This window comes from Cavia porcellus, unplaced genomic scaffold (genome assembly GCF_034190915.1).
Source record: "Cavia porcellus strain 051 isolate PalLab524CR breed Dunkin Hartley unplaced genomic scaffold, mCavPor4.1 scaffold_7, whole genome shotgun sequence".
In the NCBI taxonomy this organism is placed as follows: Eukaryota; Metazoa; Chordata; class Mammalia; order Rodentia; family Caviidae; genus Cavia; species Cavia porcellus.
In genome coordinates, this window is record NW_026947490.1 from 74021711 (window position 1) to 74036567 (window position 14857).

Here is a 14857-nt window from a genome sequence, read left to right on the forward strand (position 1 = left end):
CAGGTCAAGTGCTCTCCACCAATCCCGCTTGAGAGGGGAATGTCTGACTGAAGTCACTGCAGCACCTTGTTCTGGCCAGTCTGCCCAGTCCCAGAATGTTGTCTGTTGGAGCTCCCCCTCACTCACTACAGCTTGATGCAGAGTTCCCTGCCAGCTCTGCTCTCAATTCAGTTTAACGATTCCTGCTCTCAGTGTGTTTGCATCTCCAATGAGTTGAAACTAGCGGGCTATCCTAGCTGCTCCAATTTAGGCAGGGTAGTGGCAGGGTATTCAAGCTGTGAGTTCAAGTGGCAGCACCGAGACTGTAACTGTTCCAATTGTAGCACTGGGCCTGTATTTTTAACTGGTTTCTTTCAGCTTAGTTTGTTCCTGGGTCAGCAGGGTGTATCTCCTTCTGTTTGGGACTCCCCACACTGTATTATTTTTGGAATCTAAGTTAACTATCTCATAGAGCCTCTGTAGCTGCTGTTATCTATCTGCCATCTTTTTCTCTCCTTGATACAGATTTTTTCTGATCATGGCTAATTGGAGTTCTGTCTGCCTCATTTATCTTATGTGAAATTCTTTTTCTCAACCTGGGAAGTTTTCTCCCACTACTTCTGTGAATGAGTTTTTCATGTCCCCTATGGTGTCTCCTGATTGTTCATTGATTTGTGTCAGCTTTATATTATTCTCTTTTGAATGATCTGGTGAGTGTTGGATTGATTTTTTGTGAAAAACTTTAAGAAGTTTTTCATTTGATGATTGCTTACTGCAAACCTGTCTTTGAGGTTTCATAGTCTGTCTTTACATTGGTTGATTCTGCTGCATATACTTTCGATAGAAGATTTAATCCCCTGGATATCTGTTTGAATATGTTTTATGGAATCCACACCTTTTTCATATTGGGCATTCATGGTTTCTGTCATTTTCTTAAGCTCTTTTTTTTTAAATGTATATCTACTCTAGATTCACTAATTATGTCCTTCATAGTGGTCATGTCTTTAGTTAACTGAGAAATTATTTCTGAGTTGTTCTTTTTCTCTAAGGCCTCATTGTTACTTCGTCTGCAGCTATTTTAGAAAGTTCTGGTGGGTGACTTCAGGCTTCTTCCACTTCACTGTTCCCTTCCCTTCACTGTGCACCACTGTGCCATGGTCAAGCTGGAAGTCTGAGGTTTTGTCTTGCTTCTACGTCTTATTGTTTTATTTTTAAATTTATTTTCTGCATTGATGATTGTAAATTGCTAATGGTAGCCTTATCACTATTACTGAGACCTCCTTAGGAAATAAAATAACTGCCTTTTAGAGATGTCTTCTAGGAATTGGTGGGTTTTGGCTTTTGATTCTTTCCCAAGATCCTCCTCAATTTATTAGGGATGAGAGCTTTCTGCCTACTTGTTTCAACACCTAGTTGTTTCACAATTGACTTTGGCATTTTTATGGCATTTTTTCTGAAAATCTTAGTATTGGCATACAAGGAACAGCAACTGGTCACAGCTGTGACACTTTGGCTAATGTAATACAGTGAGCAATGACAATAGCATCGAACACTGCCTGGAAAGTGGTAAATGGTCCTATTAAGTTTGCACCTTTATCCATAGGAATAAGATTCATAGTTATATAAGGACTTCCGTGGGGCGATTTTAAGAAAACTTAAAGGGGACAAAAGGAAAAAATACAGAATCAAATGCAAAGAAAGAGATTAGAAGCCAGCCTGAAGGACCAAAGGAGATTATTCAGGCTTTGGGGAACTGGTGAACAAGACAGGAAAGAAAGAAGGAAGGAAAAAACAAAACAAAAACAAAGCAAACTGAAACAAAAACAATGGTTACACTTATGAAGAAACTCAGACAATTGAGAAAACAAAATCCAAAAAAAAAAAAAAGAAAGAAAGAAAACTAAACAAAAGTACAAAGAAATAAACCTCCCCACTCCCCACATAAAAATACCCCAATGTTTCTGTGACTTCAAACCCATGGTTACTTCTGGTGTCTACAGTTTTGTGCTAGTGTCTAAGTGAGAGCCCAGAACTATGCTGGGGGACCTCAGTAAGTCTGCAGCAAGCTAGCAGTAGGGTTGTTGTGGCAGGCAACCTTTTAAAACACTCAGCTTTTAATGTCTCAGGTGTTCAGTATGATTCTGGTATCTTACTGTGGATCCTGGGCCCTAAGTCCTCAACCACAACACGCTGGGCCTCCCTTGGTGGCCTGTACACATCTCTTCATCCTGGATGTCTCCTGTAGCCCTTATTCATGCAGTTGCTGTGGGATTTAAACACTGGGAGCTCTGAAATGAGAACAACCCATGACTGCTCTGAGTCTGGGTTCAGTTGACTCTTCCCTAAAAAAAAATGACTGACCAAGAATTCTAAACAGAGAAAACTGCTGTCACCTGGACTGGAGTCCAGCAGCTTTTAATCTTTCTCAGCAGGTTCTAATTTTTCTTTGAGATTCTTCCTGGATCCCTCTCTCCTTTTTTTCATCCCCAATTTGTTATTCTTCAGCATCTTGGATTTCAAATATTGGAGAGTTTGAGCTGTGGTTAGTATTTTCCCTCCCCTCTCCTCCCTCCCTTTCCTCTCTCCCTTTCTGTTCCAGTGAATTAAACTCAGGGTCACTCTTATCACTGAGCTATATCCTAGCCCTTATTTTGTGTTTTGAGACTAGTTCTCACCAAGTCACTAAGTTGCTCAGCATGTTAGGATTCAATTTATGACCTTCTTGCCTAAGCTTCCAGAGTGCTGGGATTACAGGCATCTACCATCATGCAGAGTCCTTGCTTATGATGGTTCAACTTAAGATGTTTGGGTTTTATGATGATGTGAAAGTTAGAAAGATTGAGTAGAAACTATATTTCAAGTTTCCAGTTTTGATTTTTCCCTGGACAAACGGTATGTGATGCTTTTTCAAAATGCTGGGAGGCAGCAGGAGCCAGTGGCCTGGGATGCAGCCCATGTTCTACAGGCCACTCAGGCCTCAAATGGGAGAAAAAAGGTGGGTTAGTTAGGACTCAGCACCCTATGGGAGAGCACCTGGGGGGTCCCCAAGGAGGGAGTAATCATTCCAGAGATGTCATTGCTATCAGCTTCTGAGTTGAGAACCTTGATTGTGAACTGTAACTGAGAGTAAACACCACAGCTGTGTTTTAAAATATATTTTAAATTTTAACCCTCATAAAATACTTAATGCAAAGTTCCAAATTTCTTTCATTGTAAAGATTGCAAATGGGTTGATTTCAGTACTCCTTATAGTAATGCTGAACCATGAAACTTTTTCACTGATTGACAAAGCAGAAATAGCACTGTAGATGGGTCCTCATGAGTATGTACACGTGGGGACCCACGGATGTCTGTCTGGGGTGGTGCTGCTTCATGTGGTGTTGGTGGCATCACAGTAACCTCCAGTCTGCTTCTCAGGGCAGGGATGTGCTTCCTCGGCCTGTGCAGGCAGCACGATTCTACTACTTGGACACCTTCATCCTGCTGTCTTGTGGTCCAGAACTGTGGCTGCTGAAGTATCATCTTGATACCTGCAAAGATGAGCTGAAAAGGTAGGGGGCCACCTGATGCTTTCTCTTCCCATAATTTCAATATTGGTTAATCATGTTATTTGTTGTTCAGGATCAACCTTGTGTTCCTATGAGACATGAGCTGTGAACTGAGGAGCCTGGTTTCTATGTATGTTAATTCTTCTGATTTACCATTGGTGTGGTGTGACCTGTGGAAAAATCTGTGGGATTCAAGGACTCTGAATTGTTACATATGTGTCTCTATCTATCTGTCTGTCTGTCTGTCTGTCTATCTATCTATCTATATGTCTCCTACACCAAACTTAGAGAAATAGCCACCTTTTGCTATCTTTATTTGCAAGATTTTTAAAGAAATAAAGTATTCAGATCCCTCTGGGAATCAGAGATCCCAACCTTTTGAAACTGTTGTATCTGCCTCCCTTTCTGGATCTTGTGAGCCTGCTTCATTTCCTCTGTTTAGGCAGTGGAGAACTCTTAGTAACCAGCGTTGGGTTGCTCAGATGCCCATAGGTATTTTGAACAAGGGTTTCCCAGACACCTCTCCTCTCACTGATGAATGTGGTGCTGTTTGGGTCTTCCCTACTGGGGGTGTGTAGGGCAAGCTCCGAGCCCTCTCTGATATGGCAGGTGAGGTGTGTTAGTTACTCATTGCTGGGAGAAAATACCTAGTCCACAAGTTAAGGGAGGCAAGGTTTATTTTAGTTTATGATTTTCAGAGATGTCAGTCTGTCAGTCCATAGTTGAAGTTGTCTAGTTCCAGTGCAGGGTGGCATGGCAGGGGTTATTGCAGAGGAGAAACAATTCATGATGCGGCAGGCAGGAGGCAGGAAGCAGCGACCCTCCATTTCCCTTCTTGTTTCATTCAGGTTGTTACAAACCAATTGGTTGGTGCCATCCACATCTAGGGTGTGCCTTCCCATCACTCAGACCAGAGCAACACTAAACCAATCAATGGATCACTCCAGTTGTCCTGCACCTGTAATTCAGTATTACACATCCATGATCTGGCCACCTCCCAGAATCCCTACCTGTAACCACCAGCTAGGCATCTAGATACAACCTGTAGCACAGGTTTAGGCCTGTTCCAGCAGATTGGCCATCCTGTCTGGCAGGTAGCTCCCTTTGCTTTCTCAGAGCATATATCCTGTCTTTTTTTCCTTTGACCAAAAACCACAGATAGGCTTGCCTTCACACAAGGAAGATCTGTAGAGAGAAAACCCTGGCTTTGTCCTGCCATTTGTCAGACCGTGATTTTAAGGTGGGTGCCATCTTCATATTTCTACTCAGTCCAATTGGAGGGGGCACCTTTAGACCTAGGGGAACTCCGGGTTAATGTACGGGGCTGAAGGTTTTGCTGAAGGAGGGTGGACCGTGCTGATCTGGGAATCTTGGTAAAGCACAGTGGTGCATGGTCCGGCTGCCTGTGGCCAAGATGCCTGCATCACCATCTCTAGAGCACTTGCTGCTAGAGGACTCCAAATTCTCTGCAGTTGGGAATGCAGGCCAAGTGAACTCATATCTCAGATGCCTAGCTTGGTATCTTCTTGGCATACAAGCAACCAATTCAGTGAAGAGTGGTTATTAGGTTACCAGTTTTCTGCCCTCTGGTTTCAACTCATATAGGCTTTCCTGGCATCACTTCTCAAGAACTGTGTGTATTTTCAGCTGCAAAAGGCAGAACTCCACAGACACTTTCGTAGGCTGGCATCAGAGATAGCTCTTGTGCAGTTGCTTCCTGGTATGCTGTCACAAGATATATCTGAAACAGACAGTGACTTCTCTGGAGGTTGCCACTTACTCCTGATGAAACAAGGTGTTATTTATAAGTGTATAGTAAGGACGATGTGCCTGGACTCCCTACACTAATGGCATTTCTCAGAGCCTAACTTGGAGGATGCACAATCCCCTCTAGGAAGATGGTGCTGTAGCCTTACCCCGTTGCTGCCTCTGCATCATTCATCCATTCCATCCACACTTCTGATCCGTCATCCCCTTTCATCCCATCCATCCATACACCCATCCATCCCATCTTACCTCATCTTGTCTGTCCCATCAATCCATCCTATATATCCCGTTTTCTATCCCATTTGTCTCATCCATCTGCCCATCACATATTGTCCCATCTCATCCATCCCATCTGTCCATTCCATCTGTTAATTCCATCAGTCCACCCCAATCTGTCCTTCCAGTATCATACACTGTTAGTCCATCCAATCTCATCACATCCATCTCACTCACTCATCTCATCTTATCTCACCTATGCATCCTATCTCATCCATTCACCCATCTATCCTGTCATCCATCTATCTCTTATCCACTCTATCCATCATCCCATCTTATTTTGCCCATTCCCTATATCTATCCAGCCATCCTATTCATCCAGCTTATCTGTTCTATTCATCATCCATCCCATATATCCTAGCCATCCACCCCATCTATCCCACATATCTACTGCATTCATCCACCCATCCACCCTTACCTTTCATCTCACTGTCTTACATCCATCCCATTTTATCCCATCTCATGTATCCTATCTCATTCATTCTACCCATCCCATCCTGTCCCATGTCATCCATTGATTCATTCACTCATCCCACCAATCTCATCCATCTATCACATTAAATCATCTCATTCATCCTATCCATCCAACCTACCCATCCCATCCCATCCACCCATCTCATCCATCTATTTCACCCACCCCATCTCACCTCATTCACCCCATCCATCTATCTCATCCATTGCATTGATCTATCCATTCATTTTCATTAATCCCATACATTTATCTCATCATTCCCATCTTATCTATCCTTCCTATTCTCCTGATCCTTCCAATCTGTCATATACATCCATCCCATTGATCCCATTCATCTCATCCTTCTCATCTTATCCACCCCAAGCCATCCTGCCTCATCCATTCCAGTCCTTCTATCTCATCTACCCCATCTACACCACTTTACTTGTCCAATTTACCCATCTGATCTTACCCTCTTCATTGATCATTCCGCTTATCCAATCTCATTCATTCTAGAGCAGTTACTGTTAGAGCATTCTGAGCCCTCCATAGTTGGGAACAGGGGCAAGTGAGCTAATATCCCAGAAGTTCATGTCCCTCACACCTATTCCATCTCATCAATCCTATCCCATTCCATTCCTTCCATCCTTCCCATCTAGCCATTTATCCCATCCAATCCATCCTAATCCACCTATCCCATCTCAGCCATCCAGTCCATCTACTCCATCCATCCCATCTTACATATGACATCCATCCACCCCCATCCCACCTCATCCATTCCATTGATCTAGCTCATCTCATCCATCCTATCGCATGTCATCTCATCCACTCTACCCATTCCACTCCATGTATCCTCCTCATCCATCCATCCCATTCTGCCCATCCTATTTTTCACATCCCGACTTTCACATTCCATCTACCCATTCATTTATCTGTCCATCCCACCCCATCCTATCTGACTACTTGGACAATTTTAGTGCATGTGATGACCTGATACAAGTTTTACCAGTGGAGTGAGCTGAGCTGACACTGCTTAGCTCTGTTTCACCCAGTGGGCTTAGAGTAGTGATCAAAAACTGCAACCCAGTAGTGGCACAAAGAGTTAGAAAACATTGATCTGGGATTAAAAACTGTTATATTTCTATTTTTTAAAGATTATCCAGAAAAATGGTCATGTTTATTTGTAGCTCTTGGTCCTTCTTCTTCTCAGCCCTCCAGCAAGAATTCACAGGCTGTGACTTGTACATCTCCTGTTCCCTCCAGCCATCTTTCTGAAAGACAGTTTCCTCAACTGAACAGTTTTATAGACCTTTCCAAATTTAGTAGCTGCTTTTTGCTTTGTTGGCCACTTTCGTGTATAGCTTTAAGCAGTTTTCACTGTAGGGATCTGTGTAACTGCATCCTGTGCCTAGACACTAATTCCCAAGCCTCCTTTGAGGTCTCCTCATTGATGTGGCCTCTTTGTCTCCTTGCTTATATGTGGACTACCTTTCTGGGCCCTGGGATGCCATGAGGTCTGTCCTAGGACTCTGTTGATCTGGGACTTGTCCCAGGACAACTTCCCTTCACATTCTCTGCTCAGCTTGCCCACGCTCCTGAGTGTACAATGTTTGCTGGCCCAGTTTGGGCACTTCTGTGTCATCCTGGCTATTTGGTCTTCTGCTGTCCTCCACTGAACAAGACTGCTTCCTAGCAATGCCAACCAGTCACTTCCTTTTGGGAGATTATTTCTAGGGATTAAGACCACACATTTAAAAAACCATTGCTCAGAGCTTACATTATTCTTCAGAAAAAGGTAAGAAGTTATGTTTTATAACTGGCTATTTATAACTGTTTGGCTGTATTTTCAAGTATACATAATTATTTTAGAATTAGGGGACAAATTTGCTTTTGCATAGCTGAGGTGAGTCATTTTGGCTATATAATATTCTCATAAAGTTGCTTTAAAGGTAAAACAAGAGTTTCTTAATAGAAACTAACACTTTTCCTAAAGGAAAGGTAAGATGTGCAATCCACTTGCTCCTTCGGTACCATATTGTAAAATATGACTTACTAACTTTATTTTCACTTTCAACTTTTTATAAGGTAGGATGTTTAGCTGTAGTGGAAGACAGCAAGAGGATTGGTTCACTGATATTTTTCTTATAGATATAAAGTGAAGAACAGTTACAAGCTCATTCACCGCGTCTCTCTGTCAAACGCAGCTGATGTGACCAGTTTGTCAGCAGTGAACGACTTCTACTCCTGTATCCTTGCTCCCTGGTCCTTCCATTGTGTCCCATGCTGAGGGTTCTCCTTCTGGCACAGTGTCACTTAGTGTCAGATCAGCCTCAAACTGTACTGGGTGCTGGGGACACAGAGCCCGTGGTCCTCTGCAGCAGCTGAGCATGTGTAAGAAGGGAAGACAGACCATTACCATGTCTGACCTACCACCCATGGTGAGCTGATCAGACATTTCTGTGTTTTTCCAAAAATACAGAGTAATTTAGTATAGTTTCTTAATAAACTGCTAATACTCAACTTTGGATACTTGAACAGTTAATCCATCTCATGGAAGACTGAAAAGGATGATAACATTTGCTATTCGTCAGAATAGGAAACTGAGTCTAGAAGTTGAAAGTTTTCATTTGTATGCCTAACATAATCACTTTCAGTTTTAAAAATGATTTAGTTTGTTTAGATGCAAAGCTCTTAATTTTAGGAATTCATTTCATAAAATTTTAATTTGTTCAAACATAGGTCTACATTGACTTCTACTGCAGAGTTATAGTTGAAATTTTTTTTTTTTTTTTTTTTTTTACTTTTTCCTTTTTATCGGTACCGGGGATCGAACTCACGACTGCCTGCTTGTAAGGCAGGCGCTTATGCCACTGAGCTAAATCCCCAGCCCCATAGTTGAAATTTTGAAGGACAAAAATAAAATTGTAATGTGCTGTACATTTTAATTAGGAATGTGGAACTTTTGCTTTGGAATCATTTGAAAAGAAAAATCCACTGGACGGAAATGTTATCGTTCTGCATATTCAAACCTGAGATGCTGTCTCTGCATGTTCTAGGGTTGGCACTGTGCTTACTATTGGATCTGGAACTCTGTGCTCCTGCATGTGTTCTGCTGTGCTATACAGGGCTGAATACTGGCTGCTGGCTACTTTGGGTGGTCACATGTGCCGCGAGTCTTGTACATCAGACTTACAAAGTCCATTATTATTTCCTGAAGATATGCCACTCTACGTCACTTGATTCAGCCTGCTCTGAGATAGATCGTTCCCTCGGTGGCTTTGTTAATCTCCTTTTTACCTCAGGAAACCTATGTTTTCAGCAGCTAGTTGGTATCTTGACTTGTATGTCTGCAGGTGCATCTCACTGTGACGTCCACATAGGTTGTTCTGCACTGGGATCCCCAGCTTTCACTCACGGGATCCCCCAGTTTCCACTCGCTGCTACCTGCTCTTGTCAGACACATGGGAGCCAGGTGGCGGAGCCAGGCTGGGACTGCACTGTTTCTGTGTAAATTCTTCACTCGTCTTTCATTTCTGAGTCTTGTAATGTCCCAAGGCTTGTTAGTGTAATAAATGAAGCTGTCTGGTCTGTTTCTCATGGGGATGATTATGGGGATGAGTTCCCTAACGACTGTGGCAGATATTGTTCTCACAGCTGGCCGGGACCGGACTCTGGAAGTTTTTGACCTCAATGCTGGCTGTAGTGCTGCGGTGATAGCAGAAGCCCACTCCCGGCCTGTCCATCAAATTTGTCAAAACACAGTAAGTTTTGGGCAGTATGGATCATTTGTAAAATTACGAGTTTAAAGTGTTTAATACACTGACCACAACCTTTTTGGCACAGGGATCTGTAGGGGTGGAAGACAGTTTTTCCACAGACAGGGCTAAGGTTGGTTGGAGACAGAAGCTTGGGATTATTCCAAGGAACAGGCAACCTACATCCCTCACATGTGAGGTCCACAGCAGGATTTGCACTCCTATGAGAACCTAGTGCCGCTGCTGGTCTGACAGGAGATAATGTGACCAATGTGGATAAGGGGGGTGGCTGTAAATACAGATGAAGCCTCCGAGCTAGATTGCCCCCCTCCTCCGTCTGTGCAGGACAGTTCCTGACAGGCCTGGGCAGGTTCCAGGCTGTAGCCTAGAGCTTGGGGACTCCTGGTTTCGCAGATACAAATGTATTCCAACACAATCTATAACAGTTATGAAAAACAGTATTTTTATCAATTGTTAAACTAACCTATATCTTGCTGTCTGACTTGAAGGTATTTTTTTAAATTTTATTTTAAAGAGGGTAAAATTGAATATAACAAAACAGGCCAGAAGAAAATAATGTAAGAGACACAGATTTCAAAGCAAGACAACAGGAGATCTTCCCTGTCTTTCATATTGTCTCTTCTTTTCTTCTAAATAGTTGTCTGTATCTTCACACACAGTGTATTCATACAAAACGAAATAGTCTTAAACTGATCAGAACAGGATGATGAAGGCCTTTTAGGTCTTCAAGACCCGACAATAGGGAAGTCAACAATGGCTGCCATAGTGTCTCTCATTCTCTTCAAAATAGTTGTCCACACCTTCACATATGTTGAAATTAAACAAAATAAAACAGATTAAAATCACTCTGAACAAAGCATAGCAGTGTTGCTGGATTTCACAGCATGATGCTATGGAATCCGTACTGGGTACCTTAGTGTCTCTTTTCCTGCAAAGTAGCTGTTCATCATGCATTATATAATTGAGTCTCATAAACTGTTTAGGAGAAGTTCTACACATGTGTGAATCTCTATATGTATATCTATTCTTTCTGTATTAGAGGGAAAAACAAAACAAAATAAATTCCTAGGGAAACATGAAACAAAAAAGACAAATAAATAATAGTAGCAAAGAGTCCAGAACACTGACAATATAGGCTTTCAAAACAAGGTGGTAGGAGCATAACTAGGGTGATGATGATCTTTAAGAGTTCCTCAGATCACCATACAATAATATGCACAATTGTTCAATCCTATGAATGTTAATATTTTGTTCCAAGAACTTATAGAATTTGTAGCAAAATCATCTTAGCTATCATGTGTGTTTATATAATTTTAGATATTTTTTCTTTTCCCTTTCTTTTTCTTTTTCCTCATTTTGCCTGAGCTATTTATTGAGTTTTTTGTATGACATGTACTCTTACCATTTCTTAACACTAGAGAGACTATACGGTATTTACACATGTGAATTTATTTCACCTATGCCTATGGTCTTGAGTTGCATCCATTTATTTATAATATCTCAATGTGATCATTCTTTATAGCTGAGTAGTACTCCATTGTATAAAAATACCAAATCTTTTTTATCCACTCCTCAGTTGATGGACACTTATGCTGTTTCCAAGATCTGGCTATTACAAATTGTACTGTTATAAACATGGGTGCACATATATCACTGTGGTATGATGTTTTCAGTTCTTTTGGGAATATGTCCAGAAGTGGAATAGCTTGGTCAAATGGGACTTCCGATTCCAGCTTTTTGGGATATCTCCAGACTGACCTCCACAATGGTTGCACTAGTCTATACTGCCACCAACAGTGCAGAATTCCTTTTTCCCTGCAGCCTCTTCAGCATTTGTTGTTGGTAGTTTTCTTGATCCTGGTATTCTTTCCCATGTGAGATGGAATCTCAGTGTTGTTTTAATTTGCATTTCTCTATGACCAATGATACTGAACATTTTTTTTCATGTATTTATTTGCTATTTGTAGTTCTTCATCTGACAACTGTGTATTCATCTCAGATGCCCATTTTTGGAATGGGTCTTTGAATTTTGGGGATCTGATTTTTTAATTCTTTATATGTTCTAGACAGAAGTCTGTTGTCTGGAGGACAGTTCACTAAGTTTTTTTTCCCAATTTGTGGGTTTTATTTTCACTATGCTGGACATTGCTTTCAACATGCAAAAGCACTTTAATAGGATGTGATCACAGCTGTTGATTCTGGGAAATATTTTTCATGTGGTTTGATTCTTGTTCATGAATTCTCTACCTATCCCTGTGTCTTCAAAGGTTTCTACCTACTTTGTCTTCTAATAGATTTAGTGTTTCTGTTTTAATATTCAGATCTTTGACCCATTTAGACTTTAGTTTAGTACATGGTGATAGGCATGGTTCTAGTTTTAGTTTTTGGCATATGGAGAGCCAATTTTTCCAGCACCATTTATTAAAGAGACTATCTTTCTTCCAGTGGACATGTTTTGCCCCTTCATCACAGATAAGGTGGCTGAGTGTGCTTGTAGTTGTAGTTGTATCTTCTAATCTATTCCATTGATCTTTAGGTCTGTTTTTATTCTATTATCATGCTGATTTTATTATAATAGCTTAGTATAATTTCAAGCAGAGATTGTGATGCCTCCTGCCTTACCTTTGCTACTTAGAACTGCCTTTGTTATTCTAGGTCTGTAAGGTATTTTAGTATCATATTGCACATATGTTTTTGTGTTTTGTCTTTGATTATCACGTAGGCTCACTTTGAATCTTTTCTAGTGAAGCCTTCCCCTCACCTTGGGGGCCATGGCAGAGGAAAGACAGTTACATGGGGCTGGCATGCGGACCACCCATGACCTAGCAGCTTCTCTTACTTGGGGAGGATATCTTCACAGAGATATGGTTTGAAGACATCCTTGGTATGTGATATAAAGTATGGGATTGTGAGGGTCTCATGGCCATTAAGGGCCAGAGGGACTTTGTTATCTAAATGAGCATCTAAGATGTGCAAACAAAACTTTAAAAAAAATTTTTTTTTTAAATTTTTTGGATTAAAGCTATGACTTGTGACACGGTTGGGAAGGTTTTCCAGGTTAAGTGTTTAATTTAAAAAGTCTTTTGAAATCTGCTTTAGGATGCAGGGCATCATTTTGTGTGCTGAGGGAAGTCATATATGGGTGAAGAAACTTTGTCTACAGTTTTCTAGGTTCTCTTTAGATTTTGGCTGAACAAACAGGTAGATCTGACAACCTGTGGAGTTCTGTGGTGAATTCTAATGACACTGAGCAGATTTTTTTGTGTTGAGCTATCTTGTGGACTCTGTTGCTGTGTTCTGTGTTGGAATGGAAGTGCTAGAAAGTCTTTACGGAGGATGCAGTGGGAGATGCCATCGGGGATTAGAGGCTCTACGTCTAGGATGGTGGTCCCTGCCTGGTTGCATTGGGCACTGTGCAGACGACAGGTCCAGGGACTTTACAATGGACAATGGGCAGAGTATTGGCCAGGGGGGACCTGAGGGAAATGCTTTGCTTCCTGGTCACTTCTTGGGCATTCCTATTCTCTGCAGGAAAGGACGTTTACAGGTGTTTACAGGCTTATTACCTTGGCTGCACTGTTTAACCTTATTCACTCAGCAGTTTATTATCAGGATGTTTAGTTTTACTGGTTTGTAGAACACCATGGAAGACGATAGCTTGAAGAATGTTGTTACAGACAATATTATTATATTTCTGTGTCTTTCTTTGTATAGGATCTTATTTCATACAAACAGAATAAGCACAATTTTGAACACTGTGTAGTGGTCCCCCAGATGAATGAGGAATGCCTTTGAAGAATTTTGTAATTTCTTTATGAGTCTAAAATAGCAAACGTAAAACCAAAGTGCATGGTAGTGACGTTAGTGCAGTTACAATGAAGAAATGTGACCAGGATGAGTCATTATGGCGATTTGCCATGGTAAGGACAGGCTCTTGGCTTGGGGACCATGATCATGTGTAGGTGTTTCACAGTGCAGCCTATCAGGAGCTAGTTGAGTTTATGATTGATTGTACACTATGTGTTTCTTGGCCTTTAGTGAGTTCCGTATTAAATTAACCTTTACAATGATTATTAATATAATACAACTTATATTTTAGATATTATGACCTTCAGTCAATTTATGTGCAGCTCAATGAGATATGAATAGTTAATATTTGGATGCAGAAATGTTAAAGTGTTAGTCTGATTTGTTAAATTGTTTAGTGAAACTTTGGGTACGAGCATTCATCTTTATAACGCATGATTATAGATTAAGACTTCAGCTGTCTTAGTGTCTGGTGAGCACAGAGGTGTGCTCATGAACACTTACTGATTTGAACTATGCCTAAGGCTGGCACCTTTCCAAGGAGATCTAAGTGGGTTCGGGGTCTGGGTGTAGCTTAGGGGCCAAGCACACATTCAGTATGTTCACTGCCTGTGTTAGGTCTCAGCACCAAAACCCTCAAAAGCTGGGCATGTAGAGAGCAGATAGTTTCTTGGGAGAATGAGCAGTCAAAGTAGGATTTAAAAGTCTTAATGTGTTATTGTTAAAATTCAGTATATGGAAACTTGCCTAATGATACATATTGCTAATATTCAGATACCTCTCTGGGGACTTCAAGTAGATGCACATTTGAGTATGTCTGTTAGTCATTGTGAGTGAGTTAGTCTCAACTCATTATGGTTCAGAATTGAGTGAATTTTCAAAATACTGAAATAACTCATTCTGGAGTTAAAGTTTGTCAGTCTGAAGATAAAAGAATTTAATGTGTGATATCCTTTGATGTTTCAGAAGTTGCACCGATGTGTATTTCTTGCTGTACTTTTTGACACTTGCTGCTTCTTGTCTCCTAAGTACTGTGAATTGGAAAAAACCTCTTTTCATTACTTTTTGAATTTGTTATACATGACTTTAAGGTGGTCATTTTAAGGTCAGTTACAATTGTGTGTATGTTTCTGCATTTGGAAAATGGTCTGTCAGTATTTCCATTATAAATTCCCATTTTTTTCTTTGACTTTTTAATTCTTTCTGGGGTTTATGACAGACCCATAAAACTTGGTCAAGATTGAAACTTGGCA

General features: G+C 41.0%; 1 protein-coding gene across 1 annotated transcript in view; it reads left to right on the top strand.

The window, feature by feature from the left end:
- The window catches only part of Wdr27 (WD repeat domain 27), a 241592-nt gene that overhangs the window by 75383 nt on the left and 151352 nt on the right, over positions 1 to 14857 (top strand). Inside the window, exons 19-21 of the mRNA XM_063253857.1 lie at positions 3397 to 3530; positions 8170 to 8267; positions 9661 to 9782. Of these exons, the coding sequence (XP_063109927.1) occupies positions 3397 to 3530; positions 8170 to 8267; positions 9661 to 9782 (354 nt within the window). The remainder of the gene's footprint in view (positions 1 to 3396; positions 3531 to 8169; positions 8268 to 9660; positions 9783 to 14857) is intronic.